The sequence below is a fragment of the Erpetoichthys calabaricus genome, chromosome 4, assembly GCF_900747795.2.
Source record: "Erpetoichthys calabaricus chromosome 4, fErpCal1.3, whole genome shotgun sequence".
Taxonomy (NCBI): domain Eukaryota; kingdom Metazoa; phylum Chordata; class Cladistia; order Polypteriformes; family Polypteridae; genus Erpetoichthys; species Erpetoichthys calabaricus.
Genome location: NC_041397.2, coordinates 260,409,767 through 260,435,843, shown reverse-complemented (window position 1 = coordinate 260,435,843; position 26,077 = coordinate 260,409,767). Strand labels below are relative to the sequence as shown.

General features: G+C 37.5%; 2 protein-coding genes across 2 annotated transcripts in view; both read right to left on the bottom strand.

The window, feature by feature from the left end:
• The window catches only part of mrps6 (mitochondrial ribosomal protein S6), a 133,928-nt gene extending 108,231 nt beyond the window's left edge, over positions 1 to 25,697 (bottom strand). The window contains exon 1 of the mRNA XM_028800707.2: positions 25,549 to 25,697. Within this exon, the coding sequence (XP_028656540.1) occupies positions 25,549 to 25,593 (45 nt within the window). The 5' untranslated portion in view covers positions 25,594 to 25,697. The remainder of the gene's footprint in view (positions 1 to 25,548) is intronic.
• slc5a3b (solute carrier family 5 member 3b) lies at positions 1,382 to 25,688 on the bottom strand. The gene is made up of 2 exons (XM_051926283.1): positions 25,549 to 25,688; positions 1,382 to 8,621 (listed from the first exon to the last, which is right to left on the bottom strand). The coding sequence occupies exon 2, from the start codon at positions 8,368 to 8,370 to the stop codon at positions 6,238 to 6,240; it is 2,133 nt and encodes a 710-aa protein (XP_051782243.1). The 5' UTR covers positions 8,371 to 8,621; positions 25,549 to 25,688; the 3' UTR covers positions 1,382 to 6,237.
• Positions 25,698 to 26,077: the final 380 nt, after the last annotated feature.

The window sequence follows — 26,077 nt, the reverse complement described above, 5'->3', positions numbered from 1 at the left end:
CCGCCTCGCTATATGCAAACCTGAAGTTTCTATGCATATCGTGATATAAAAGAAAAAGGGTAATGGTAATGAGGATCTCTGCAAATATCTACACGAATATATACGCATATCCCAAATACGCTGCAAGACATTAAAATCCATGCCACACAGAGTGGGCAACACTTAAAACCAACAAACACTTCAAGCCAATTGAGCAGTCATTTTTTTTTTTTCAAAGGGCAAAGTACCTTAGAAATTTCAAGTAAACTAACTTTTTTTATATATATTTTTACATTGGGAACACTAGCAGTTTATAATAAATGCTTTAGATCACCGTGAGATGGAACAAGGACCAATCAATTAAAAGCATTTCATCAAATTTGCTGATTTAAGGTACAATGTGTCAAATGTGACAGAAAAAGGAAGAAAAAATTCTTGAAAATTTAAAATATATTTAATACAATTTACAGTTTATATTTACAACACATGAAACTCCCAAATTTGTAGAAAGGGTTTAACAAAAAAAAACAAAAAAAAAAAAAAAAAAAAACACACAACACACGTACAAATCATACTACATACAACATAAAGTACTGCTCATAGATTAGACAAAGCCTTAAACAATAAATCAAAAAACAAATTCCAACAGATCTTAAGGAACTCAAGTTAACATTGGAAATGCAATACCACACCCAACAAAATTAAAACGTCAGTGTTTAGCAAGAAATACTGTGTCTGATCTAAAGTTACCATATTGCCAGTAGACAAGATCAGTGACAACAACCTAAAACTAAAAATATTAATGTTCCCATTTGTGGACAAACAATGACAGCATTAAAATTTACGTTTTAACACTTGTATTTTGTCCAGGAATCTTGTGTTTCATATCAAATTAATATCTATGATTGGAAATAACAGTTCTTTTCAGCCTAAAGAATGTTTACAATTTACATGCTATTTAAAACTGGAATAATTTGGTCCTAGAGGGTCATTTTGGGTACATTACAATTCTATACCCTTCTGGTATTAAAATTAAATTACTGTGCATTGAACACATGAAGCTATCAGGCGGTTTACAGTTTTGTACTTTAAGCACTACTAAACTTGCTTTCAAGCCAATATATATTGGCAACCTGTCATAAGGATCATCCCACTTTAATTCAACAAATTTTCAAAGAAGTTATTGCTTCATCCTTTTGGACTTTTTTAAAAACAGCATATAAATTATACTTATATATATTTTTTATTTCACCTATTCCCCCAAAAAATGTTTCACGTATAAAAAGCACAGCATGTGAGATGGAGAGGTACAAGAGTTTCAGTTAACTGGAAAAAGATTCTTAGCAGGTTAAAAAAATAAATAAATAAATTCTCAAAACAGGTTTTTTTTTTTTTTACCCCCCCCCCCCCCCATTGCATTCATGAACTTCCATAGCAAATTTGTCTGTGTTTATCTCAAAATATTTGATATCTGATTTAATCTTAATTACAGACATTCAAAATATATATTTTATCAGAAGGCAATTAACTAGCAACTTACTGAATGTATTACTTGAGGCAGGTCTCGGATGAGAATATGGACAGGGTAAGATATGCATAAACAGCATAGCAACAAAGAGAAAACAAAAAAATAAAAAAAGTAAAGTTTTGTGTGAAAGGAAACAACCAGAACTGCAACTCATGAGAGTGTCTAATGTTGGCACTAAATTGTGGTGAGGCTCCAATGGCAAGTTAAAAGTCCACTATCACCTTAAAAGAACTTTATGCGATGGCTTTGCTACCAACCTGAATTTGCTGGAAAATTTAACACTACTCCACCAACAAATATCAAATTATCTGCCAGGTCAAGAATATGACTCATGAGCCACCAACTAAAATTGGTATTGAAGTTTCCAACATAGATTACAGTTTTGCAGCTCACTGATCCAGATTCATTACAAACCCATAATACAGGATATTGAATGATGCGGTTTGGGCATATTCGTGATAACCTAATCGAGGACTAATTCACTTGGATTCAGAGGGAGGAAACGTATGATTTATATATGCGTACACAAACCACAAGAAATGGCAAAAAGTAATCATTCTGTATTCTAGCTATAGAATGCTACTGATCAAAATTACAACTAACATTATGAGGCAGTTTGCGCTTTGTAATGAGTTGGTATGTTTCAATATTTTAGAAGTGAAAGATATCAATATACATTTAACAGTAATAAATATTAGACCAGTGTTTCCCAACCTTGGTCCTGGGGGCACACTGTGGCTGAAGGTTTTTGATCCAACCAGCTTCTGTTTTTAATTGGACTCCTGGGCTAATTCAGTGTGTGTGTTAATTCCCAAATTCTGTGCTTTGGAAACAATATAGAAATTAAAAAAACTAAAGTTTGGTTTAAAAAAAAAAAAAAATTATATATATAAAAATGTACCAAGCAGATATATGGGAATAATGTTTGTTTGTGTTTTTTTTTTTTTTTGTTTTTTTTTTTAAAACAATATTCATCTTAAATTTTCATTCTACTTTTCAAGGTGTTCTAATTGTTTAATCCATTATTTACTAATAAGTGGGTCTGATGCTAAAGTACTTGCAGCCTTTGATTATTCAGTGTTTGTCAGCGTGTCTGCTCTGCTCATTTTTAAATGGTCATTAATAAGATACATCAAAGGGGAAAAACTGCACAGAGAAAGGACAAAATAATGAAATCAACAAGAGTTAAGCTTTTAAATCTATAGCAAAAGCAGAAATATTTCTAAATTTCTTATTAATGTAAAAATCAGGCTGCTGTGCTTTTCTGAATGTAGAATAAAAGAAAAATACCAGCTAATTAAATGAGATCAGTGCTATCAGGTGTTGTCACTGATTAGGAATCTGGTTGGAACAAAATCCTGCAGTCACAGGAGGGCCACAGGACCAAGGTTGGGAAACACTGTATTAGACCCTGCTTTTATGAAAATCCTGGTGCGTAATGGTCTGAAATTATTAAAAAAAAATAAATCCACTGACACACTGTTAAGTGTTAGCAGATGATTCAATGTATGTCTTTTACAGTTGTCGATGGTGGGGGAAAAAAAAAAAAAAAAAAAGCGCGTATCTCAAGCAATAATTTATTTTTTTAACAAAATATTTGAGCGCTAGAAGGTAGGTATAATTCTTATTCCAAGATTTACCAAAAATAAACACACACACACACACACACAATGATCCAAAGGTCATTTGTTGAAATAAAATAAAAATGATCCTTAAGTTAGAATAAAACCTTGTCACTGAAATTAAACATCTAACTTACTGAGCTAGTGGCACTAATTAAGATAAAACCTGCACCCCACAGAACCAAACTTTAAGCAATGCATGTACCATTGGCAGGAATTTAAAAAAAGGAAACCACACACACCCCAACAAATAAATCAAACCCAAAACACACACACACACACACACACACACAGTGACTTCAAATACAACACAACATCACAGTATTCATCATCTAAATGTAAATTCATTTCCAGTTCACACTAAAATTATTTTCAGTTTTGGTGGCAGGGATACAAGAGTTGATCCCACTGATGATAAACACAAGTCATCCTGAACAGTATGTCTAGATATTACATTTATGAAGTAACATTAGGAGATCATATTAGGTATACACTGTAATTCTTAACATCTATAAAATATTACAATGAGCACCATCTCTTTTTACAGTGCTTTTCAACTGCTAATAACTTAGTTTAAGATGCGCTGAAATATTGATTTTGTCTAAAATTGTATGCAAACACTCTGGGGGTCTGTTCCAGAAAGAGACAAGATAACCCTGGATCTCCGAATTAATTCCGGCTTGCTATACTGCGATCTTGCAACAGTGTATTAGCTGGTTCCAAAAAAAAAAAAAAAAAACGGATTTCAGTCAGAACATGCTGATAGGCTGATCCAGATTACTGCACATTCACAGCAAAATTTAGCACTTATGATTTCAACAGCCTTATCAACCATGAACTTCAAGTCAGAGAAACAGAAGGAATAACCTTCATGCCAGCAGAGAAAGATGAGCTGGTGGCAGTGCATGAAGATCTTTAGCATATCCAACAAAGGAGTAATACAGCAACAACCGCTGCTTGAGGACAAGGAAATGTGGACGAATTTCAATGAAAGAATAAAATGTGTAAACCTGTTAAATCAGGAAGCTTTGTGTGGTAGATTGTTGGTGCAAAGTGTACCAACAAAAACATTTTAAGTAGAATGATATATGTCAAGTAAGCATTTATATGGCAAAAATGGAATAAAATAATGTCATGGATCTTAGACTGTTTTGCTATCAAGTGCCCAGCATACACAGTTGTTCAAAATTGTTACTGTAAGAGATGCCAATGTTGCCCTGCCTGCACTGAACTCTGTTTTTAGTAATCACTTGCCAAAAGAAACCAAAGGCTAATTACTTTTATGTATGAATCTGAAACAGAAGACTTTGTGTCTACTCCTTAAATGCTACCCTGTTAAAACCAGAGAACCTAGATACTAGACCTCAACATTTGTAAAGTAAATGTGGCATCTCATTACTTTGGGAAAAGAGAGCAAAATGAAATTTTTATTTCAAAACATACTTCTGCTTCATTCATAAGCCATCAGTCAAGTTATCTGTAATACAATGCGTAATATTGTTGCCTTATTCCATTACAGGACCCAATTTAAAACCGCATTAGTAAGCATATTGGGTATAGGTAGCACCTGAAGGGTTGGGGGGTTTTGGGGAGTCTGCAGAGATGCTTTTTTTTTTTTTTTTTTTTTTTTTTAAAAGGCAACCGATTCCAAAGAAGGACTGAAGGTGGGCAGTTTGTTCCACCAGCGTATCTATCAGCTATTGATCAAAAGAGTGGCAGATATTTAAAGCTGATTTCCTAACCTATGTCTCTGTGGAATTCCTCTTGGATGGTGATTACTTCTGTTTCAGGAAGACACAGTCCGTGCGTGTGTGTGTGAGCAGATGTTTCTTTAAAGTCCGTCACACTTCTGTGATCACTTTGCCAATGTGTTGCATCTTAAATAGTGTGAAGAAAAATGCAAAAAAATTCTAACAGGAAATGTCCATGATTTGCATCGACGTCCGCTAAAACCCACAATTTGTGACACTGAACAAGTTATATTTTAGAAGGTTGCTCAAATAAATGAAATCCTTGGATGTAAAACAGTAATGTTCATGCAGGCAACTGTCTGAGCATGTCCCAATTAGTTTTGTGGCCAGAATTCTGTCAATTGTTCGATCAGGAAGGGGCACCACATTTTCACCATTGTGACAGCTTTTTCTGCTTCTTAAATAGCACGGCTGGGATTAGAATTTCTGACAGGACATTTATGGACTTTAATCTTATGACTGGAGGCTTGGCTGCTTACATATTTTGAAAGCATTAAAATAAAAAAAAATAAAATAATAAAAGCCTGCTATTTACAGGTTACTTTCTGAGCATTGGTTGTCCCTGTAACTGAGCTGGATTTCACAAATCTTTTCTTGAAACAGGCAAATCCTGAGGCATTACAAAATGCAGAATTAGCGAGTTATCTCCATCTTTGGTCTCACAGATCACGTAATACTGGCTTAATCTGTTCCAGAAACATGAGTTTAGCCAAATCAGCATTTTCTGGAATGGAATTAGCCCGATTTCTATGAATGCTGACAGATTTCACATTAATCCTGATTTCTGGAACAGATCCTTTAAGTTACTACCTAATGTGGTAAACCATCACGTAAAACTGCTTCTTGCCTTATGCTATACAATTTCATATAAAGGGCAAAACTGGCTTCTACAAAAGGAACACACAAAAAGTGTAAGAACTAACTGGGTTTGAGAAGAACTAAAAGGCTAAGCACTACACAGAATATAACAGAAGAACTAATGTCACATTTAAACGAGGTGAGAAAAAAGTGCCCAAGTTAGGTGTGAATTGTCTTATCTAAGTGTGTTTCCACCTTTGATACAATTTAGTGCAAGATGCAAATATTTTCCAAAGAAAATCCAGTGGTCTACATATTTATAACAACTCCCATATAGTTTCCTTCACTAAATTTCTTTTCCTCCCTTTGCACAGTGACAAAGGCACAGCATACAGACAGAACATGAAAGACATGAAGCACATAATTAAATGAAATATTTTAAATACAATGTAAAAACGTTCATTCTTAAACATAAGCATAATTTGAACTTAAAAATTTTGGAAAATATAAAACCAACTAGAAACATGGCATTATTTGCCTGTCAGTCCAACCAGTATGGTTACAAAGAAAAATATAAAAACATGAAGACTCCCAAAGAGCAGACAATTAAGAGAAATACATTTAGTAAAAGTTTGACTTTGGGAGGCTCATGCAGCATTTCAAGTCTCTGAATCTCCTCTTCTGCTGGATCTTTGGAAGGAGTCTTTGAATGTTCCTTGAATCCACAAAACCAATCAATCAGACACCAGCACTTGCTGACGTTTTTAGGCTCTGTGACCTTAATTGAATTTTGCGATAAAAGAACAGCCTGCCCATTTCCATAATGGTCCACAGGGGTCTGCTCAGAGAGGTTTGAAGTAACAGTTATAGAAGTTGGAGAATCTGGACTTGCCAACGACGACATCTCTGGACCATCCAGCACTATTTCCTTGTTGAAACCATTTGGCAATTCTTTATGTTCATTATTTCCATTACAGTGTGATTCACTGATCCCAGATAAAGAACAAACCTCCTCTTTTGGAATAGGATGTTCCGATCCTTTTTGTCTACCCCAGACAAAGGTGTGTAAAGCTTGTTCTTTTGTCGGAGGTGGGGTGAGAAGACTGACAACCACTGCTACAATACCAGTTATCCAGAACAGGCTTGCAGCTATGTACATATAGTGAACATTTTTAATAAAAGCTGGTCGATTGTCTGGCTGGTCACAATCGGGAACTCTGTAAATAAACGCCAAAATTAACCGTGTGCCTCCCAAAAGGAAGCCTGCCATGCCACCAAAAAAGGCACCGGTCTCATTGCAGCGCTTCCAGAAAACACCCAGCAAGAATAGGGCTGCAACTGGTGGTGTGAGGTAGTCTGCCACTTCTTGGATATAGAGATACATCTGTCCACCTTGCATCTCCACAATGACAGGAACCCATGAGATGCTAACCACAACCATGAAGACAACAAAGAGCCGTCCAACAACCATCAGTTCCCTAGAAGCAGCAGTTTTTCTAAACATTTTGTAGATATCCAGTGTGAAGATTGTGCTGGCACTGTTAAATATGGAGTCCAAGTCACTCATTAAAGCTGCAATCATGACTGCCATCATTAAACCACGGAGACCTACAGGAAGAAGGTTCATCACAAGGCGGGGGTAAGCGATGTTGGAGCAGCCTGCACGACTACCACACACCTTCATACAATGTTCTGGATTGATGCACACAAGTTCGTCTACATATAGTATTCTAGAGATCATCCCAGGAACAACAATTATGAACATTGGTAACATCTTCAGAAAACCAGCCATCAAAGTGGATCCTTTTGCATGTGCAAGGTTTTTGGCAGCCAACACCCTTTGGACAATAACCTGGTCTGCACACCAGTACCAGACAGATGCTGGAGTCTGGCCAAGGAGAAATCCAGGCCATGGTATTTCCTCATCAGTAGGTTCACGGAGCATTTTAAGAGAGTCCGGCTTTGGGTTGATGCGACATGTGTTGGTATATGTTAGGTTATATGCATCCAAAACTGCAGTCACGTTTGGAGTAGCTTGCATGTACCTTTTCTTAACTCCTTCCAATCCCCCTACCTCCACCAGGCTGATTACCATTAGTGTCAGAGCACCTACTATCATGAGAAAAGCTTGTAGTGTATCCGTGTAAATAACAGCCACCAGTCCTCCTGTGACAGTAAGCAAAGCAGTCATTCCAATAAGCAAAATCACTGAGAGGTAAAGATTCCATCCCAAGGATTCCTGTATAAAGAGAGCTCCGGAATACAGGTCCACAGAAAGCTTTGTGAAAATATAGAGCAATAAAGAGAGAGCAGCAAAATAGACTTTAATTCGAATCCCTCCAAAACGTCTAGCGAGGTACTCTGGCATGGTGAAGACGCCTGACCGAATGTAAACGGGAATAAAGATCCATCCCAAAACCTGAAGTAGTAACAATGCATTAAATTCCCAGGCCCCTACAGCAAAGCCACTTGCTGCTCCAGATCCTGCTAGACCAATGAAGTGTTCGCTGCCAATGTTACTCACAAACAAGGATGCTCCAATAACAAACCAACTCATGTTACGTCCTGCTAGGAAATACCCACTCACAGTACTCCGGTTAGACTTCCACATGGCAAAGAAGCCAATACACATTACAAGAACAAAGTAAAGTGCCACAACAACAATGTCTGCTGCTTCCATTGAAGAACCCATTGTAAAAATAACAGGGTTAAAAAAATTCCCCAAAATTAAAAAACAAAACACACCATAAACATGGATGTGTTAACGTAGGTCAAGTTTTGTCCTTTGGTTTGCTATCTAGCTGGAAACTGCAGGATCCCAGCGAGGAAAGTTATTTTCCTGTGCTTCCAATTTAGTGTTCACTGTTAATGAAAATCCAAGGGCATTTATTTTGGTGGCTGCATTGTAGTTGTAGCAGTTTAGTTAAGTCTAGTGTTACATTCCTGCAAGACAGCAAAAACAAAAGAGACAAAAAAAAGACGATATTAGATTATGGGTCTTCAATGGAGAAAAAGCGAGCACAAACACACACCCCCACCCCAATTTAATATTTTTATTTCATTCATAGAACAGCATATTCCCAGAGAGAGAGAGAGAGAGAGAGAGAAAGAGAGAGAGAGAGAGAGAGAGAGAGAACAGCCATAAGGAAAGAAGCAAAAATGTCTAGTATCAATAGGAGGGGAAAAAAAGTCTTCACACACCCATATTTTGAGCAAAAATTAACAGCATCCATCATGATTTTTAAAAGTTTAGTAAAACCCTGGCAATAGATAAAGACATTAATGCACGTTTCTAATGCAAGGTTGTGTAGTTTCAAATTGTCACTCAAGTTTAACAATAGGAGACAAGACTTGTTTGGTGAGCTGAAAGCCACGTTTTTCCAATATTTCATCCAGGTACTTTTTAAAATGCTGTCAAGGTTTTCACTTCAACTATAGGACTCCAGATTCACCCTTTGTGCAACATGCTTTGTGCCTCACCTTAAAAGCAATTCCTGATGATCATCTGTTGCCCCAAATATTTTTAAGTGAAAGAAATCTGACGGTCAAAGTTTGGTGCCTATTCCTGACTTGACAAAGTACCATTTATTTATGTAAATTTTTCTGATGTTGTGCCATCTAGGGTTGATTTCAACAACAATTCAAAAATTCCCTTAGGTCCAAATTTGATGAAACTCCTAATGTGTTTTTGTTGAGTGTATGGTGACAAACAAAAAGCATTACACCTGAATTTTTAAACATCAGATCCTTTTCTCAGAACTAAAGTAGTTATTTATAAAACTATTTTGGTTAAAGGATAAGTTGTACATTTCTCAAGTGACAGCTGTTTCTTTACAATCAAGGTATATTAACTTGCCACACAAAACTGTGTTCTAAAGTGAAGCACTATAAACAAACAGTCAAATTGGTCACAAAATGTACAGGTAATTTCAAGCTGAGGCTTTGTGGGTCATCAGTAGGCAAAACTTGTAAAGAAAAGGCAAAACTGCATGGTTAGTTAGCAAGCACCGCTTTCTGCTGTAGCCTACCAGCATTCTTGTGTGTAATGGCCATCATCTTGGTTATCCGTTCTACTCCATCAAAGCCCATCCGCTGCTCAAAAAACTTAGAAGTGTTAAGTAACTTAGATGATGACACAGTGGACATTTAAATAGCAAAATGAAGAGAATCTTCCATAATTTGGAAATTATTTTCAAAAGTGTACTGGGCAAACTGTTAAATCACTGCGGGCAAACATTTATACAACCATTTAAAATTCAACAACATGCATTTCAGACAAGCAAGTAGGACCAAGTTCCAGTATGTGAATTTCCCCTTGGGATTAATAAAGTTATCTATCTATCTATCTATCTATCTAACATTAGGCTTGTGGCATAAGTAATCGCTACATTACCTGTTTATATTAATGCAATTCCATACACAGAAGCTATGGAAAGTTGAGAGAAAAAAAAAAAAAAAAAAAAAAAAAAAAAAAAGTAGTCATGCTTATCAAAAGACAGGGCTTCAATTTAAACTGTGCGAGATAAAAATTAAAGGATCGCCATGGTGTGAGGGGTCTTCCATAGACCTGAAACCAGCAACATTTTATTCAACAACAACTACAATTTAAAGTCGAGTATAATTATGTAAGTATGTCTGAGCACACTGGATAATTAAACTGATGAGGAAAACATGCTGAAAAGCAAATGTGTGCACCTTTCACTTCAATTATATCCTAAAGAAAGGGGACGCTGCTGCTGAAGAACCAAGTGTGGTAGCAGCATGCAACAATGCGTTACTACTGAAATACTTTGAGCTTGATACATATTAATACATACTGTTACACTTAATACTTTTTATATGCCAGTATACCAGAAGTATTAGGTTGTGTTTGCATTAAAATTCTTACTCTTACACAATGGTCATTTAAGATTTTATCATGTATTTTAAAGCTTTACTTAGGGTTTTCCTATATTAAAAAAGTAAGTGTTAAATGTCTAATTTAACATTTTTCCACACTTTGCCTTTGAATGGTAAGTTGGGGTGATGGCTTGTTTGTCAGAAGTACAACTAAGTAAAACTGCAATTATCAGTAACACATTTTACAATTGTGCTGAATCTTCATTGTAAAAAAAAAAAAAAAAAAAAAAGCAATAATATGAAATTGTTAAATGCTGGATTAGTTGAAATTTTTAAAATGTGTTTCATTTTTTTTAATTGGTTCCTTGTACATTTATGGTTATACTGTACTCTGTTAACAGAATACAGGATATGCCTTTGGCAAGACAAGGTGCACTGTACTATTAAATGAAAGTAATTATTGCATTTAATATAACAGATTACCAGTTATTTTGTCATAACCATGCACCCCTATTAACTCTTTGAGGGCTGAATAAATTTTTCCAAAAAACAGTTTTCTGAAAAGTGATGGGTTCACACAGAAATCAAAATAAACATCTGTTGCTGCATGCTGTGGCTGACAGTTTGCCAAGATTGTTCAGCAGGCATGCTGCCAGGCTGTCTTCGTGGGGCTGGGGCAGCGGTCATGGTCACAATGCATTGCATTCTACCTCTTATCATTGTAAGTGGCAGTCCTCCCAGCTGAACATTGCTCTAGGCGTGTCAGCTACATGAACCTGTTCAGCATCACGATTGGGGACCAATCAGTTGAAGCAGGAACCTCACATTCGTTTTCTATCACTTGTATCAAAATCGGAGTCCAACAAGTCATAGTCTAAATCAGAGATAATAGGCAAAGCGTCGTCCACGGAGTATTTTGCTTTACACATTCTCTTTGATCTCTCTTCAGATGTCAGTGCCATTTTTGCCATTGTTTGCGCCTTGCTACTCACGCGAGCACAGGAAATCTCAGTCAAAAACCAATTAAGCTAACTTTCCTTCTAGCAACGAGAGTCCAACTAAAACATAATGGTTGGTTTTGTCACAGTTTACAGATAATTACCATCGTCAACTCCTCCTTTTGACAAGAGTTGACATCAGCCCTGAAAGAGTTAAAATGTTCGTGTCATTGCATCATTAGTGCAGGCATGAGGTACCTAGGCTTCCTCCTACCCTTTGCAGTCTGTAGTGGTCACTGTTCGACATGAAGGCAAGTGCTCTGCCAATGAAAGTCAAATAAGCTATTATGAGGCTGCAAAACAATAAAACTATTAGAGACATAGGTATAAAGTTAGGATTACCTAAATCAATGGTCTGGAGTATCATTAAAGTAGAAAGAACACATTGGAGAGCTCGGTAGTTACAAAGGGACTAGTAGGCCAAGGAAGACCTCCACTGCTGAAGACAGAAGAATCCTCACTATGGTAAAGAAAAAGCTTCAAACACCTGTCCGACAGATCACAAACAGTCTTCACGACGCAGATGTGCATGTGTCAGAGACTAAAATTAACCTGTATCAGAATAATGAAATGAGCAACATGTGGAGACAAAAAGCAACTGTAAGATCCAAAGTATAGAACCTTATCTTATTAAAATCATGGTGGTGGGAGTGTTATGACTTAGGCATTTATGGCTGCCAAGGGTACTGGCACACTTGTCTTCATTAACCCTTTAACCGCCAACTCCCTAAATATTCCCCACGCCAGGCGAAATCTGAACAATTTGTTTTTTTACATTTTTTTTTACATTTTTTACATTTATTCAAGCAGTATTGACCACTAAATGTTGTGCAAGTTCTAGAAATGGGCAAACACATAATAAAACACAAAATGTACCTTTTCTCAGGCTTCCACAACAATAAACTTTCATCAACTGTAACTGACGGTCCTGGCATGTAGGGCAACTGAAATGCTTCAAATAAATGGTCAATCAAAGGACGTAGCTTGAACAAGCGGTCGCGGTTTGGATCTTTCTTATCTGGCTCATTTCTGTTGTCATTCAAATGAAAGAATTTCAGTAGCAAAGAGAATCGGTTACGTTTCATGATAGCTGCAAAAATAGGTGTTGCATACATAGGATCTGTAGACCAGTACATCTCAATATCTGGTTTTCTGATTATTCCCATCAACATCAAAATCCCAATGAATTTTTTCATTTCGTTTTCATCAGTGTCAAACCAAGCACGAACACGGGAATGTGGAGGTAAATTGGGATTTTTCTCAATAAACTGTGCTGCATACAGATTTGTCTGATGAGCAAAATGTCTGATCAAATCAGGTGACACAAACAGCTCATAAAACTGCTCAGCAGTGCAATTGTTTACATCAACAGTAAAGCCACACGTTGCCTCAAACAGATGCAGAAAAGGTAGTTCACCTCGGGCAGCAGTCCAGTTGAGACGCGGGGGATACACCCACTCATCGCCGTCATCCGATGCGCCGTCATTCACAGTATCATGCAGCGCACGTTGCTGATCATCATTGTCGCTAAAATCTTCTTCAGAACTGCTACAATCATGATCAGAATTATTGTCCAAAATCGCCTGCAAAACCTCACTTGAAGTCCGTTTACGTTTCGCCATATTCACAGCTTTCACTTTCGAATCACATCACGTGATCGGCCAATACAAGCGCAGAGTTGTCGAAATACAACGTAGTAATTCTACCCACGCCAAACTGTCAGTTATACTACGCGCCAGGCATTCACATAACCACAGGCAAATGTGCCGGATAAATCCGGCAGTAAGGCGTCAGCATTAAAGCTACGATGCCGGATATATCCGGCAGAGGGCGGTTAAGGGGTTAATGATGGAACTGCTGACGGCTGTCGCACAATGAAATAAGGGGTATAGAAACATTTTACCGGAATGACCTAAATTCTAGTAAATGCCTCCCAACTCATTGGATTGTGCTTCATCCTAGAATAAGATAATGGTCCCAAACATACCCTGAAGGCCACACAAGAGATTTTCAAAGCTAATCAATGGAAAATTGTTAAAGGGCCAAGCCAGTCACCCAATTTAAATCCCAAACTAGAAAACTTAAGAGGACAAGCCCTGAAAACATGCAGGAGCTGAACATGGCTGCAGACTGTCTGGGTGTGTTAATCCTACTATCTCTATGTTTTATATTGCCCATTTATGCTGCATCATATTTTATCTTCTTGTATTCATCTTTGTGTTCTGTGTTGTCATTGTATGTTACACCAATACTATCAAAACAAATCCCTAGTACACAGTGTACCAGGCAACTAAACTGAATTCTGATTACAGTGATCCCTCGCTATATCGCGCTTCGCCTTTCGCGGCTTCACTCTATCGCGGATTTTATACGTAAGCATATTTAAATATATATCGCGGATTTTTTTGCTGGTTCGCGGATTTCTGCGGACAATGGGTCTTTTAATTTCTGGTACATGCTTCCTCAGTTGGTTTGCCCAGTTGATTTCATACAAGGGACGCTATTGGCAGTTGGCTGAGAAGCTACCCAATGTACTTTTCTCTCTCTCTTGCGCTGACTTTCTCTGATCCTGACGTAGGGGGTGTGAGCAGGGGGGCTGTTCGCACACCTACACGATAAGGACGCTCGTCTAAAAATGTTGAAAGATTATCTTCACGTTGCTATCTTCTGTGCAGCTGCTTCCTGCAGCGACATGCTGCACGGTGCTTCGCATACTTAAAAGCTCGAAGGGCACGTATTGATTTTTGACTGTTTGTTTTTTTCTCTGTCTCTCTCTCTCTCTCTCTCTCCCTGCTCCAGACAGAGGGGGTGTGAGCTGCCGCCTTCAACAGCTTTGTACCGGCGGTGCTTCGCATACTTAAAAGCCAAACAGCCCTATTGATTTGTTTGCTTTCCTGTCTTTCTGACAGACTCTGCTCCTGACGCGCACTCCTTTGAAGAGGAAGATATGTTTGCATTCTTTTAATTGTGAGACAGAACTGTCATCTCTGTCTTGTCATGGAGCACAGTTTAAACTTTTGAAAAAGAGACAAATGTTTGTTTGCAGTGTTTGAATAACATTCCTGTCTCTCTACAACCTCCTGTGTTTCTGCACAAATCTGTGACCCAAGCATGTCAATATAAAAATAAACATATGGTTTCTACTTCGTGGATTTTCTTATTTCGCGGGTGGCTCTGGAACGCAACCCCCGTGATGGAGGAGGGATTACTGTACAGGCTTGGCAGAGCATCACCAGAGAAGATCTTCAGCACCTGGTGATGTCTATGAATCATAGACTTCAAGTAGTCACTGCAGGCAAGTGATATGCGACAAAATACTAAATATAACTGCTTTAATACACCTGCCTTTGTTAAGTCCCAAACATTGTGGTGCGCTGAAATGATGGGGACCATGTAGAAAAAGTGCTATTTCTACATGGTGTTACTAAAATGTATACAAATACCCTTAAATGAAAGTCCACAAAGCGCACTTCAATCATGTCCGAATTGTTTGATTTGGAATTTTAAACCGTGGAGTAGAGGGTTACATCAAGGAAAAAAAAAATGTGTCTTTATCCCAGATAATATGGAGGGCACTGTATGTAATAAGTTAACTATGATTAGATAGAAAGAACTTCGCCAAATTTCCCACTGTGGACAAATGTATTGTTATGTACAACTCGGGTTATATTACTTTCCATCTAAGCTCTCCAAAACTTTGAAATGTGACAAGATTACAGTCCATTATAACTGGAAATCCGATTAAGGCTACAATTACTACAGGATGTGCTACAGGCTGAAACCATATTTACACCCAAAAATTTTCCTTATTTATATTAATTATCCATTTCAATTCAGAATACTGTTCTCAGTAAAATGGTGTTTTCCCAAAGACCATCAACAAAAGCCAAGGACAATCACTAGCAGGAATTGATCTGCAGCAGGGAAGTTTTATTCATGGCAAACTATATGTAGCATATTCTAGAGTAAGCAGTTACAGTGAACGAATATTAGCTCCTGGTTTAAAAAAAAATCCTTGTGATAAAAGTTATTTCTGTTTTCCCGAAATTATCAGATTCTTGGGCCCACTTTAGAAGACAAGGATATGCTCTGTGCTCTTGTGTTCTTGCAGCAGGTGTGGAGTTGAGACAACGCAACATCAACAACCCAACCCACCCAGTGCGGTAAAAACAGCAAATGAGTTTCACTATACTTTGTACATAAAATAAATCTGAACTAAGCTCATACTACATTGTACTTTTAATAAAAGCCTTAAGGATATTAAAGAAGCCACTTTTACCATGTCATGTTTTTGTACATGCGTGATCAAAAAAAGACTATGATAAAGAATGAAAACAACTGCCACAAACCAGCAGATTTTATTTTTTAAACTGCATGAGGAGTCACTCTTCCCAACGATATACACAAACAGTAGCATTCTCATTATCCACAATTTTCCATGCCCCGATTTACAGAGGCTCTGCATTATCTGATGTGAACCTGTAAGTGCATTACACTACTGTACTGTTTTTAAACATTAATTCATTAGAGCTTTGTTATAAATACTGGAAAGAGCACATACTGCTCCAACAGACTTCACAGTTATCAAGAGGAAAGCAGTGCACAGTGTGGCACAATGCACCAGGGAGGCTGGAGTTAGACAGGTTGGGGGTTCACTACACCAGTACTTAAGTATGAAAGCTGGTATTGATGCCAGTCAAATATTTGGTACCAATCCAACACGCCTGAGGTAGGATGGGAGGCTTCAAAGTGTTACTGTACCATATAAATTGGTAAAATCTTTTACACCTATAATTCTAAATCTGAAATGGCCACTGACATCCATTTTATCCGAGGTAGAATTAGTTCACATTACCTTGGACAATTGAGTTTCTACTGTGGTAATAAAAGATCTGAGCACAATATTTTTGTGCAGATTCTATATAGAACCTGGCATAGTGGGGCAGGAATGTCAACTGTATTAAAAACTTTGGCAAAGTACTGTTGCTGAAGTGGCCCTAGAGAGAGACTGTGTGTATGTGTGTGTGTGTGTGTGTGCACACGTGCGCTCACCCTGCAATAGATTAATTGCTTTTCTGGGGATTGTTCTGGTCTTGCACCCAATGTCTGCTGGGATTAACTGCAGCTGGAATGCAACCCTGCCCTGGCAAAGTGGGTAAAGGAAGATGGATGGATAGATGTATGGAGGGCTTAAAGTAGGGTAGTATGCACTGCTACACTGTAAAAGCGTTCTCTCGTTCAAGCACCAATGTATGCCTATAATGTCTGTTTATTGCCTGCTATGCAAGCTACTGTACACATCATGCCTCAATGAAAAGTGTGTGCTTTATCAGTCCACCTGGAGAAGGCAGTATTTCCCATATACTGAAAGAATATATGTGATCAAAAGTATGATTTTCTTCAGTTATTATGATCCAGCTATCTACAGAGCAGAAAGAGCAAGGGTACCACTTAGTAAGACAAATGGGGTAATTGGTAAAGAAATGAGGCTCACAGCCATTCTCCTTTTAAAGTGGCTGAATCTCAACATTCATTTGCTTTCTTCCCTCTTAAAAATAGACAGTTATGTGTTTTTGAAATATGGGTGTAATCTAAACACGCAGATTAACACAAATTGTCACACAAGTCCATTGTTTATCAAAAGAGCTTTGCATACCAGTTAAACTATGTAAATAAACACTTTTACATTGTATTCATCCATTGTCTAAAGCATTACAGAAAGCCTACCATTAAAGCCTTGTTCACAAGATTGGAACAAAATCTGAAATGGGCTACCATCCAAGCAACAAAACACACACACAACCACTTTCATTTGTGATATTCTTGTGATCGGTCTTTTGCTAAACAACAAATCACACAGGACAAGTCTTGTAAAATACTTGGTTTTAAAAATCGGATATGCAAAAATAAAGTCTAAACCTTCTTAATAAAAAGGAACCTTCAAAATTATGGCTTATTATCAGACAACCATTAATGATGGGTTTCCCTATCCAACCCAAAAAAATAACACACATTTTCTAATACAAGGTAACTTCTCATTAACCAAGCTTAAAAAAAATAAAATAAAATAAAAAAATAAATAATCCTACATCTTCCTAAAGTTAAACTACTGAAACATTACAATTTAGAAGTGATTTTTAAATTATCCAAATATCCAACTCTAATAATAAATAATAAATAACTAATTTGTGTCATACAGATAACTTTATAGCCATTGATTTTACAGTCAGGATGACAAGTACTGTTAAAGTGATTATTGTGTGGGCTACAGAAGGCGTATGAAGGAGCAGTTTCTGTGAAATACACTGTGGGTAAATGTTCTAGACATTCATTGGATAGTTAGAGGAAATAATATTTAGCATTGATGATAATAGGATTCCTTTACCAGTTAACTGTGTTTACTAGCTGTGCTACCTGTCTGAGACTAGGCTATCCTTTCAGGTTTTTTTGTATCACTTACCTGTCATTTTTTATTTTAATTTTTTTTATTTTTTTTTTAAATGCAGAATGTATAAAGTGATTCCAATACTAGGGGGTAACGTAGTCTCTCAATAAAAGTTAGCTTGGTTAGCTAGAAATTCAAGTAAACTTTCAATTACATAAAAGAACAGACATTAATAAATAAAAAAAAAAAAACTACATTTAGACAAAACCAATTATTATATTTAGTACTTTAAGAAATATAAAAAAATATATAACCCGAGAGGGAAGGAGAGTTAGAGGTGGTTAAGGATTCAAAAATGACACCCAACATGCATCAAACATTTTGATTGGTGAAATTTCAATTTGGACATGGAAAACGACAAAGGTACTTTGAACAACATACCTGAGAGGAGCTACATGCCTCATTAAAAAAGGTACATAAAACAAAATTAGGTGGTCATTCTGGGACTGGCTTTGAAATCCAATAAACACCCTTATCAAAAAAAAGGGGCTACTCGTGTGTGTGTGCGCCTTTAGCCAAAAGTACCAATAGTTACACTTGTAGTGGTTATAAACACAAGGCATGACTTCTGGAAATTTGGATGAAACATTTGGGATTCGCAGATACTTGATTACTTACTTGCCCTTCTGAAATTTAAGAAAAAATGCACACATATTTCTGGTGGCATGTCATTTTTGCAAGTTCAGAATGTGATGAGTCAAGCAGCTCAGTTTTTAAACCGTTAATGCCAATGCAGAGCTCTAATGTTTCCTTTAACACTACTGTAAGCGGAAGGAACAGAAGTAAAGTTAGGTAAAAAAAATAGAGAATCCTGAAGAACTGATCAAAAAACAAATATACAAAAAATAAGGAGAGATAAGATGCAAGTGAAATTAGGAATTTAGAGAAAACGTGGCAAAATAATTATAAATAAACTGATTAAATAAAGAGACCTGAAACAGTAGACGAAAGTGTTATGTGAAAAGCTAGCAACAAACTGTTGCATAAATGTTTTGAACAGAAGCATCAGTTTTAAAATGGGAAAATAAAAAAAAAAATCCCCCCAGACAAAACATGAAGTGTTTTCCCCCTGCCTTAAGGGGTCAATGAATTATTGGGCAATTATTTAAAACACTGGAATAGAAGGCTGTGGTGGGCTGGTGCCCTGCCCGGGGATTTGTTCCTGCCTTGCGCCCTGTGTTGGCTGGGATTGGCTCCAGCAGACCCCCACAACCCTATGTTAGGATATAGCGGTTTGGACAATGACTGACTGGAATAGAAGAGACAAAAACATGATCTGCTGTGGCGACCCCTAATGGGAGCAGCCGAAAGAAGAAGAACAAGAACAACAAGAAGAACAAGAACAACAAGAAGAACAAGAAGAATAAAAGGGACTTCGAGTATATTCTAGATCTGTAGAATGCAAAATATGGAAAAAAAAAGTTTAGGACAAATTGCACTGTATTAAAAAGGCACTATGTGCACATTTTATAAGTTTATGTTACAGTATTTGGACATGCCCTACACAAACATATACATAGTTTTTTAAAAGTTCAATATATATTATTATCTACCCATTCTGCTTAACTAAACAAATTAGAATCCCAAGTGCTTTTCAGTGTAGTTTAAAAATGTGGAAAAAAAGTACAGTTTTTTGGTACTAGGTAAACTGTATTAAGTTTGTGAGGAGCAAATAGTCTCCACTTGGATTGTGTGACTTGTTGAAACTGTTGTGAAGTTCAAAGCAATATTTTGTTTTGTTTCATTGCAAATAAACAAAGGAGGTTAAAAATGTGAGTAATCACAGTTGTATTATCCATCTTTGTACTGGACCAATAGCGTTGTTAGTGACCAGAGGGCAAGGCGGAGGCCTACCCTGGACAAAATGGCCATCCATTACTTTCTTTAAAAAGCCAGTACAACAGAAAGTTAACTTATTTGTATTTGTACCAAGTTAACAAAATAAAATTTAAAACACACAATAGATGTAACTTAATATTCATTTTATGAAAGTCTATCAGTTTGAGGCTAGAATAAATGTTTACTTCTTTCCCTTTCTGAATTGTTTCTACTGCAGATTTCTTAAAATGACATCACACAGAATGCTAACAGTAATTAGATTAAAGTGCATCGTGCTCAAAAATCCCATGTATAAATCTCAGGGTTTCTTCAGTCATAAGACGGCGTGTGCAGGACTGTCAATCTGATGACACTATCCAACTTGGCATTTTTCATTTTTTCCCCATAACAAGCTGCCAAAAATACATTAAGGAACATTTTCATTTTAAGTTTCTGGGAGAATTACATTTAAGAAAAATACTGGATATTGCACACAAATCTATAAAATCTTCAAACTATACATAGTGTCCATAAAATGTACTCCCGGCCTGACCAGAAGTGTTCATTACTTTCTTTTTCAGCAACACTGAATAACTGTGCATTTATTTTGATTTTTTGATGCTGGTCAACAGAAAAAAAAAAAAGATTCTATAATGTGAAAGTGAAAAAACTATGGAAAATTTAAAATTTACTAGAAATTTGTAAATATATAAATTGCTAGTCAGTCCACCGGTCATAAGATTACCCACAAACTAATGAGGCTAGAACCTTTATTTTGGTCAAAATCTTATTACTAGATCTGTTATGGAAATTTAAAAAAAAAGAAAAAAAAAAAAAAAAAAAGGTTCAGGTAGTGGGAACTCAGTGGGCAGCTTACTGATAATCCCCATCTATTAATAATTCCCCAGGACAAGACACGACAGATGTCACTAGTAAAACAAAACTGATCATCATAAAAGTATTTGCTTCCTTTAGTATGATACACTGAAAATCATAACTGATGCAGTATTTTTTTTTTTTTTTTTAATGTAAAAATTAGTTCCTCTCTGTAGCACAGGGTGGTATAAATGCATTTCTGTATATCTAAAATCCCACTTGTGGTGATTTGGTATCATGGGCTAACATATACAATGAAGACAAAAATGGTCAAAGCAACTCTGTGAAAAAGGTCAGGAGATACAGAAATTACCAAGTCACTGAACACCCCTTGAATTCCAGTTGTATCGATTTTAAAGAAATGGAAAAAAAAAAAAAAAAAAAAAAAAAGAGAGAGAGTATGGCTCAGCTGTAAATCTGCCTAGAGCAGGCCATCCACAAACACTGACTTGTTGTGGAGGACTAGTAATGGAGACCATTACAAGACCTACAGTAACTCTGAAGGAGCTACAAGCTACACAGTCAGTGTGGACAAGTTACAGCAATCTACTCGGGCAAAAAATGCAAGTCACACAGTGGATCCGCCAAACATTCAACCCTAGAATCTTCAAAGTAACCTTTGCTGGCAGCATGGGCAGTATAACAAGCCTACCCAGCCAACAGGAGGGGTTAGTGTTGAAATATTACCATTTGATATCCTCAACCTTGGTTCCTGCCTCCCATAATCAGGGTATGCTCGTCATTTGCATGTTCTCCCCATGTATTTGTGGACTGATCATTATCAGCAAGTGTGCTCAACTCTGTATCCTTTCCAGTTTTTAATACTGGAAAAATGTCAGTAATACTAAAATTAAGAATCCTTCTCACGTGGTAAAGTAAATAACCTCCATACTGTTTTTCTATACCTCAGAGGATCAGTAGTATGGCCACTAAAAAAATAAATAGCGACTGCACCACTAAATTTTCAAATATTATGAGGAGTATTTGCAAATAGCTGGATTAAATTTACAGATAAATTATGTTTGTGACTGGATTGGACACCACATTCTCTTCTCTGATCACTATGCAAGTCACTCCTGCAAAGGGCAGGCACCCCACCAAACATCATAGTTGTTTCTTGCATTACACCTGCTACTACTACGACGATCCTCACCAGCACTCCAGGATGCTAATCTGAGCAGATTAAGAATATCCCTCATCAAATGGTGGAAGAAATGTATAGCTATATCTTTTCTTTGGTCCTTGGCACAGAGCTTAAACTTTTCTTTGCAGGGTGACCACAGCATGAGATTATGGACCCCCACCTACAGTGTCTGTGTTATTTCATACAATCATTTGTGCAAAATAAATGTGTTGAAAATTAGCTTCCAAAACATGCTGGAAAAACTGCTTGAAATATTAAGTGTAGTTAAGTCACTCACTGACAACTCCAGTGATAGACTTTTGCAAGAGGGCACCTTCCATGCACAACTCCTTCAAAGACAGTTTTGAGATGATTACATACACATTTTGAATTGAATTTTATTTACTTTTATTGCAAAGATATTAGCGTTATTGTTTAATAGTGCTCCCTGCAGATGTCACCCACTAAATTTCTCTAAGGGGAAGAGGGAGTTTTTTTTTTTTTTTGCACAAGACACACAACATCATGGGTCTGAATCAAGGTTGTTATCCATGGCATGTCTGCTCAATAATTGATAAGTTGGCCTTGGGTGAGTGTGTATGGCCAGTGCTGGAATGAACTCCAGCTTCCACGACTCCAAACTTGATTAGGTGGGTTTGAGAGTGCGGTCTTACTTTATCAGCTGGCACTTTGACAATCCTGCAAATGCATCCTCTCCCTCCTTATTTGTTTTCATTAGTTATGCATGTAAGCAAATATACTCTCAAATTCAGAATGACTGACCAGTTGGCCTGGCTTTGAAGTGTACAAAAATTTAGAAGAAACCCTTACAGATACAAGGAGAACAATCATTCTGAAAAGAAAGCATTCAGGCTTTGACAATCCAAGGGATAAAAAGAGGTTGCCAAGGTTGTTTTAAGAAAAGGTATAACTGCAACAGCAGCATGCAAGCTAAACTAAAATGCAGCTAACATGTAGCTAGGTGTTGGCCTAAAACATAAGGTGTCATATAAAGTAAAAATGTACATTTTCTGTGCAAGATGGCCTCATTATGGCATTTGCCACAGGTGCACAAAGCAAACTGTGCTTGAGTGGGTTGAGATTCTGTCACACAAAATACCAAAAAGATGTTTGTATATAAAATGGTCGATTCAGTTAAATTGCACACATATGCATTTTCTAGCACAGGTTTACACAATAACTATACAGTTGAAAAACCTACATCATTCTGCCAGTTTTACATGCCTGTCATTTGAACTGAATGATGTGAAATGTGTGTGTCTGCATGTTGTGGTAATCACACAAAAAGCTGCTGCTTTGCTGTGGGTTAAATAGTCCTAGTTCTAATCCCAATCATGCATACACAGCTTTATTTTTGCACTTAACAGTTTTTGGATAGGAAAAGAAAGCAGTGCAGGGTTTTTGACAGTTTTATTTTTGACAAAAAAGCACAACTTTAATAGCACGCTATACATACAATGCACATCAGTTACACTATTAATAGGACCTCAAACTTCAAGGCACTATCCATGCAAACATTGCAGCTTCTTTATCAGGTAAATCGTGAAAAACTTGCAGTCGAATGTGAACAGATGTAAGCAGCATTTCTGTGGAAAGGAGACATCAAGCCAATGCTCACGGATTACATGATATTTGTATTTTGATTGAAGACTGAAAAGATTGCACCCTTCTCCCCCAACCCAAAAAAAAAGTTTAAGAATTGCATTTACAAAATTAAAAAAATAATAAAATTTTAAAGACTGAACTTCGACACATTTAAAATTTTATAAAAAAAAAATGTTTGGGCCTATGGCATAACTATGTAAATCAACACCCCCTCCATAACAGGTCAGGGTAGCTGATCCATCTCAAAGTGCACAGCTTTACCTTTTTCATAATCAAGTAGGATCATATTCAATTAACTGGGGGGAAAGCAGTAGGTTTGATGCACATTTTTTCTTGCATTACAATGTTAGCAATACAACAACACTTACAAGAGTTGTTAAAAACCTGAACTGCATTTCTTTGCAGACTGTTCAGCGTTTGCAACCTCTACTTCACAACGCATTGAAACAGAAAGGGACATACTCTGAATACTTGTAGGTTCCAAATGTTTTCTTAGGATAATTTTAAAAGATAATTCAAAACTGAAATTAAATGTAAACATTGTAACGAAATGTTTTAGTTTCAGGCACGGGATAAAATGTTACAGCAAAGCCCAAATTTTGTAAGATTGTTTCTCTATTTTGTGCGGAATGCATCGGAAGACGAGAAACGTATTATTGCTGATCATTTAGTATGCCTGCATCACATTTCACGTGTCTCTGTTCGTGACATCTCGATAAAAGTAGGGAAAAAAATAAAAACCACACGTACACCCAAACACCACAGCCGCAAAGCTTAAGGCTGCCGGATACAACATCAGCAGCAATAGCAGAATCCCAGAGGCAGGTACGCAAGTCGCTTTGAAAGTCTCACTTTTGGACTTTCTTGACGGATCGTTTGGGTCACCCTTGGAGGTTCTCAAGCCACGTTTACGGACTGTTACAAAACTCGGACATCGTGGAGACTTTAGAAAAGGCCATGATTCCAAAAAGAACATATCCTTTTGCCCAACGCTAGCAAATTGAGCTTAAGGAAGGAAACTACTGTGCAAGATCAAATCGAGCTTGCGATGGCGCGTGCCCGACGACGTTTGCTAAGGAGCATGCGGTAAAATCAAAAGACGGAACGGCGCGTAAAGATGCAAGCGCCCAAGACTAAATTATGCTTGAACAGATGGGGCATTCCACTGGAAAAAATAGGCACCAGGTTCAACGTACATTTTAGCTGTTCCAAGACAATGCAAATTAATCTTGCGAAATCCAGCCTGATATTTACATACCTTTTAGGCAAGATTGACCAAGTCTCTCCCCACCATTATTAATAAAGCTAAAGCACGAGTGGTAAACCGATACTCGGAAACAACCGTGATGAAGTACTGATATAGTGCGCAGAGTGCACCTATAGAAAAGTATAAATAAAAACGGGGATCACTCTTCACTAGGCAACAAAAACTAAAAATCGAAAAGAGGGATACGACGCATCGGAGCAGATTCTCTTCCTGTCAACTGGTATGAACTGCAGGTGACGCATAACCTACTGCTTTTGTCCATAAACAGGTTGCACGCCTTGAAGAACGCACATGTTCAGTGTGTGCTTGTGTATTGTTAAAATGTCCAAAGTGACGGCATTAATGAGGCACGCGCACACAAACGTCTCGAAAAGTTTTATTTCTAATGGGGAAAAAAAAAACTCCAGATACAAGCCAAACGCCGGATAATGGCCTTATCTTAACTGATCTCCTTCAGAAGAAGAGTCTCTTTTTCAGGATTTATACGACAGTTTTCAGCCCAACTTAAATTGAGCATCACCGCCACCTACTGAGCTGGAGTATTAAGCAGAGCCTCCTTCCTCACACTACCGCCGTACCCAGACTGCGCTCGCACATCTCGCCGTTCTCAATTTTGTCCCTCCTCAGCAGCCAACCGGCCACTACAGTATTTATCACATTCTCGCATCAAAGAGAGATTAATATGCCTGTTTTTGCATCCATGCTCGACCCGATCATTTTGCTATTAAAACGTCCGCATCTTGATCCAGCTTTCAGTGCCGCTACTACAAGAATTATTTTACCTGTACGTGACCCGGAATTTATAAAAACGGAACACATGGAAAGTCCCGCTGACATTCGCAGCATTCAGCACAGCCCTCCCGCCCCTTTCAACTTACCCTCTGCATTGCCTTAAGTATAAGTGCCAGTTCGTATCTTGGCATCTCGGCGCCTGTCACTGGTAACGGTACACAAGTCTCAATGAATTGTATATCTTTGCCGCTCTCACGGAACTGCCACGGTTAGCGTCTTCCTGACTCCCCTCACATGTAATGGCAGCGAAGAACAAATCGCCTGTTCTTCACACGACGTGCTGCGTCTTTATAGGGCGAATGCTCGTTTTCCCCGCCTCCCGCCCCAACCCTCGCCACACCCCTCCCCGCCCTTTACAAACCCATATGAACATAAATATTAACAGTTATGACGACTACCAGCGTGCTTTGCTTAAAACCTGCTCTTTTTGCGTTTCCAGCAACTTTAACACGTTCACAACTGTACACTCTTTTAGGCAGTCTGCGTGGATTTAACTCGAGTCAGGCAAGGTAGGAAACTACATCGTCAGTTTGGACACGTTGGTAATGAATGGCACGTTAATACTTTGCTGCTGCGTTGTTTTTTATTTCAGAAAAAAAGAAGACACACCAGTAA

What these genes read in the sequence shown, in the direction of transcription:
- slc5a3b (XM_051926283.1), bottom strand. Translation starts at nt 8,370, where the DNA reads ATGGGTTCTTCAATGGAAGCAGCAGACATTGTTGTTGTGGCACTTTAC.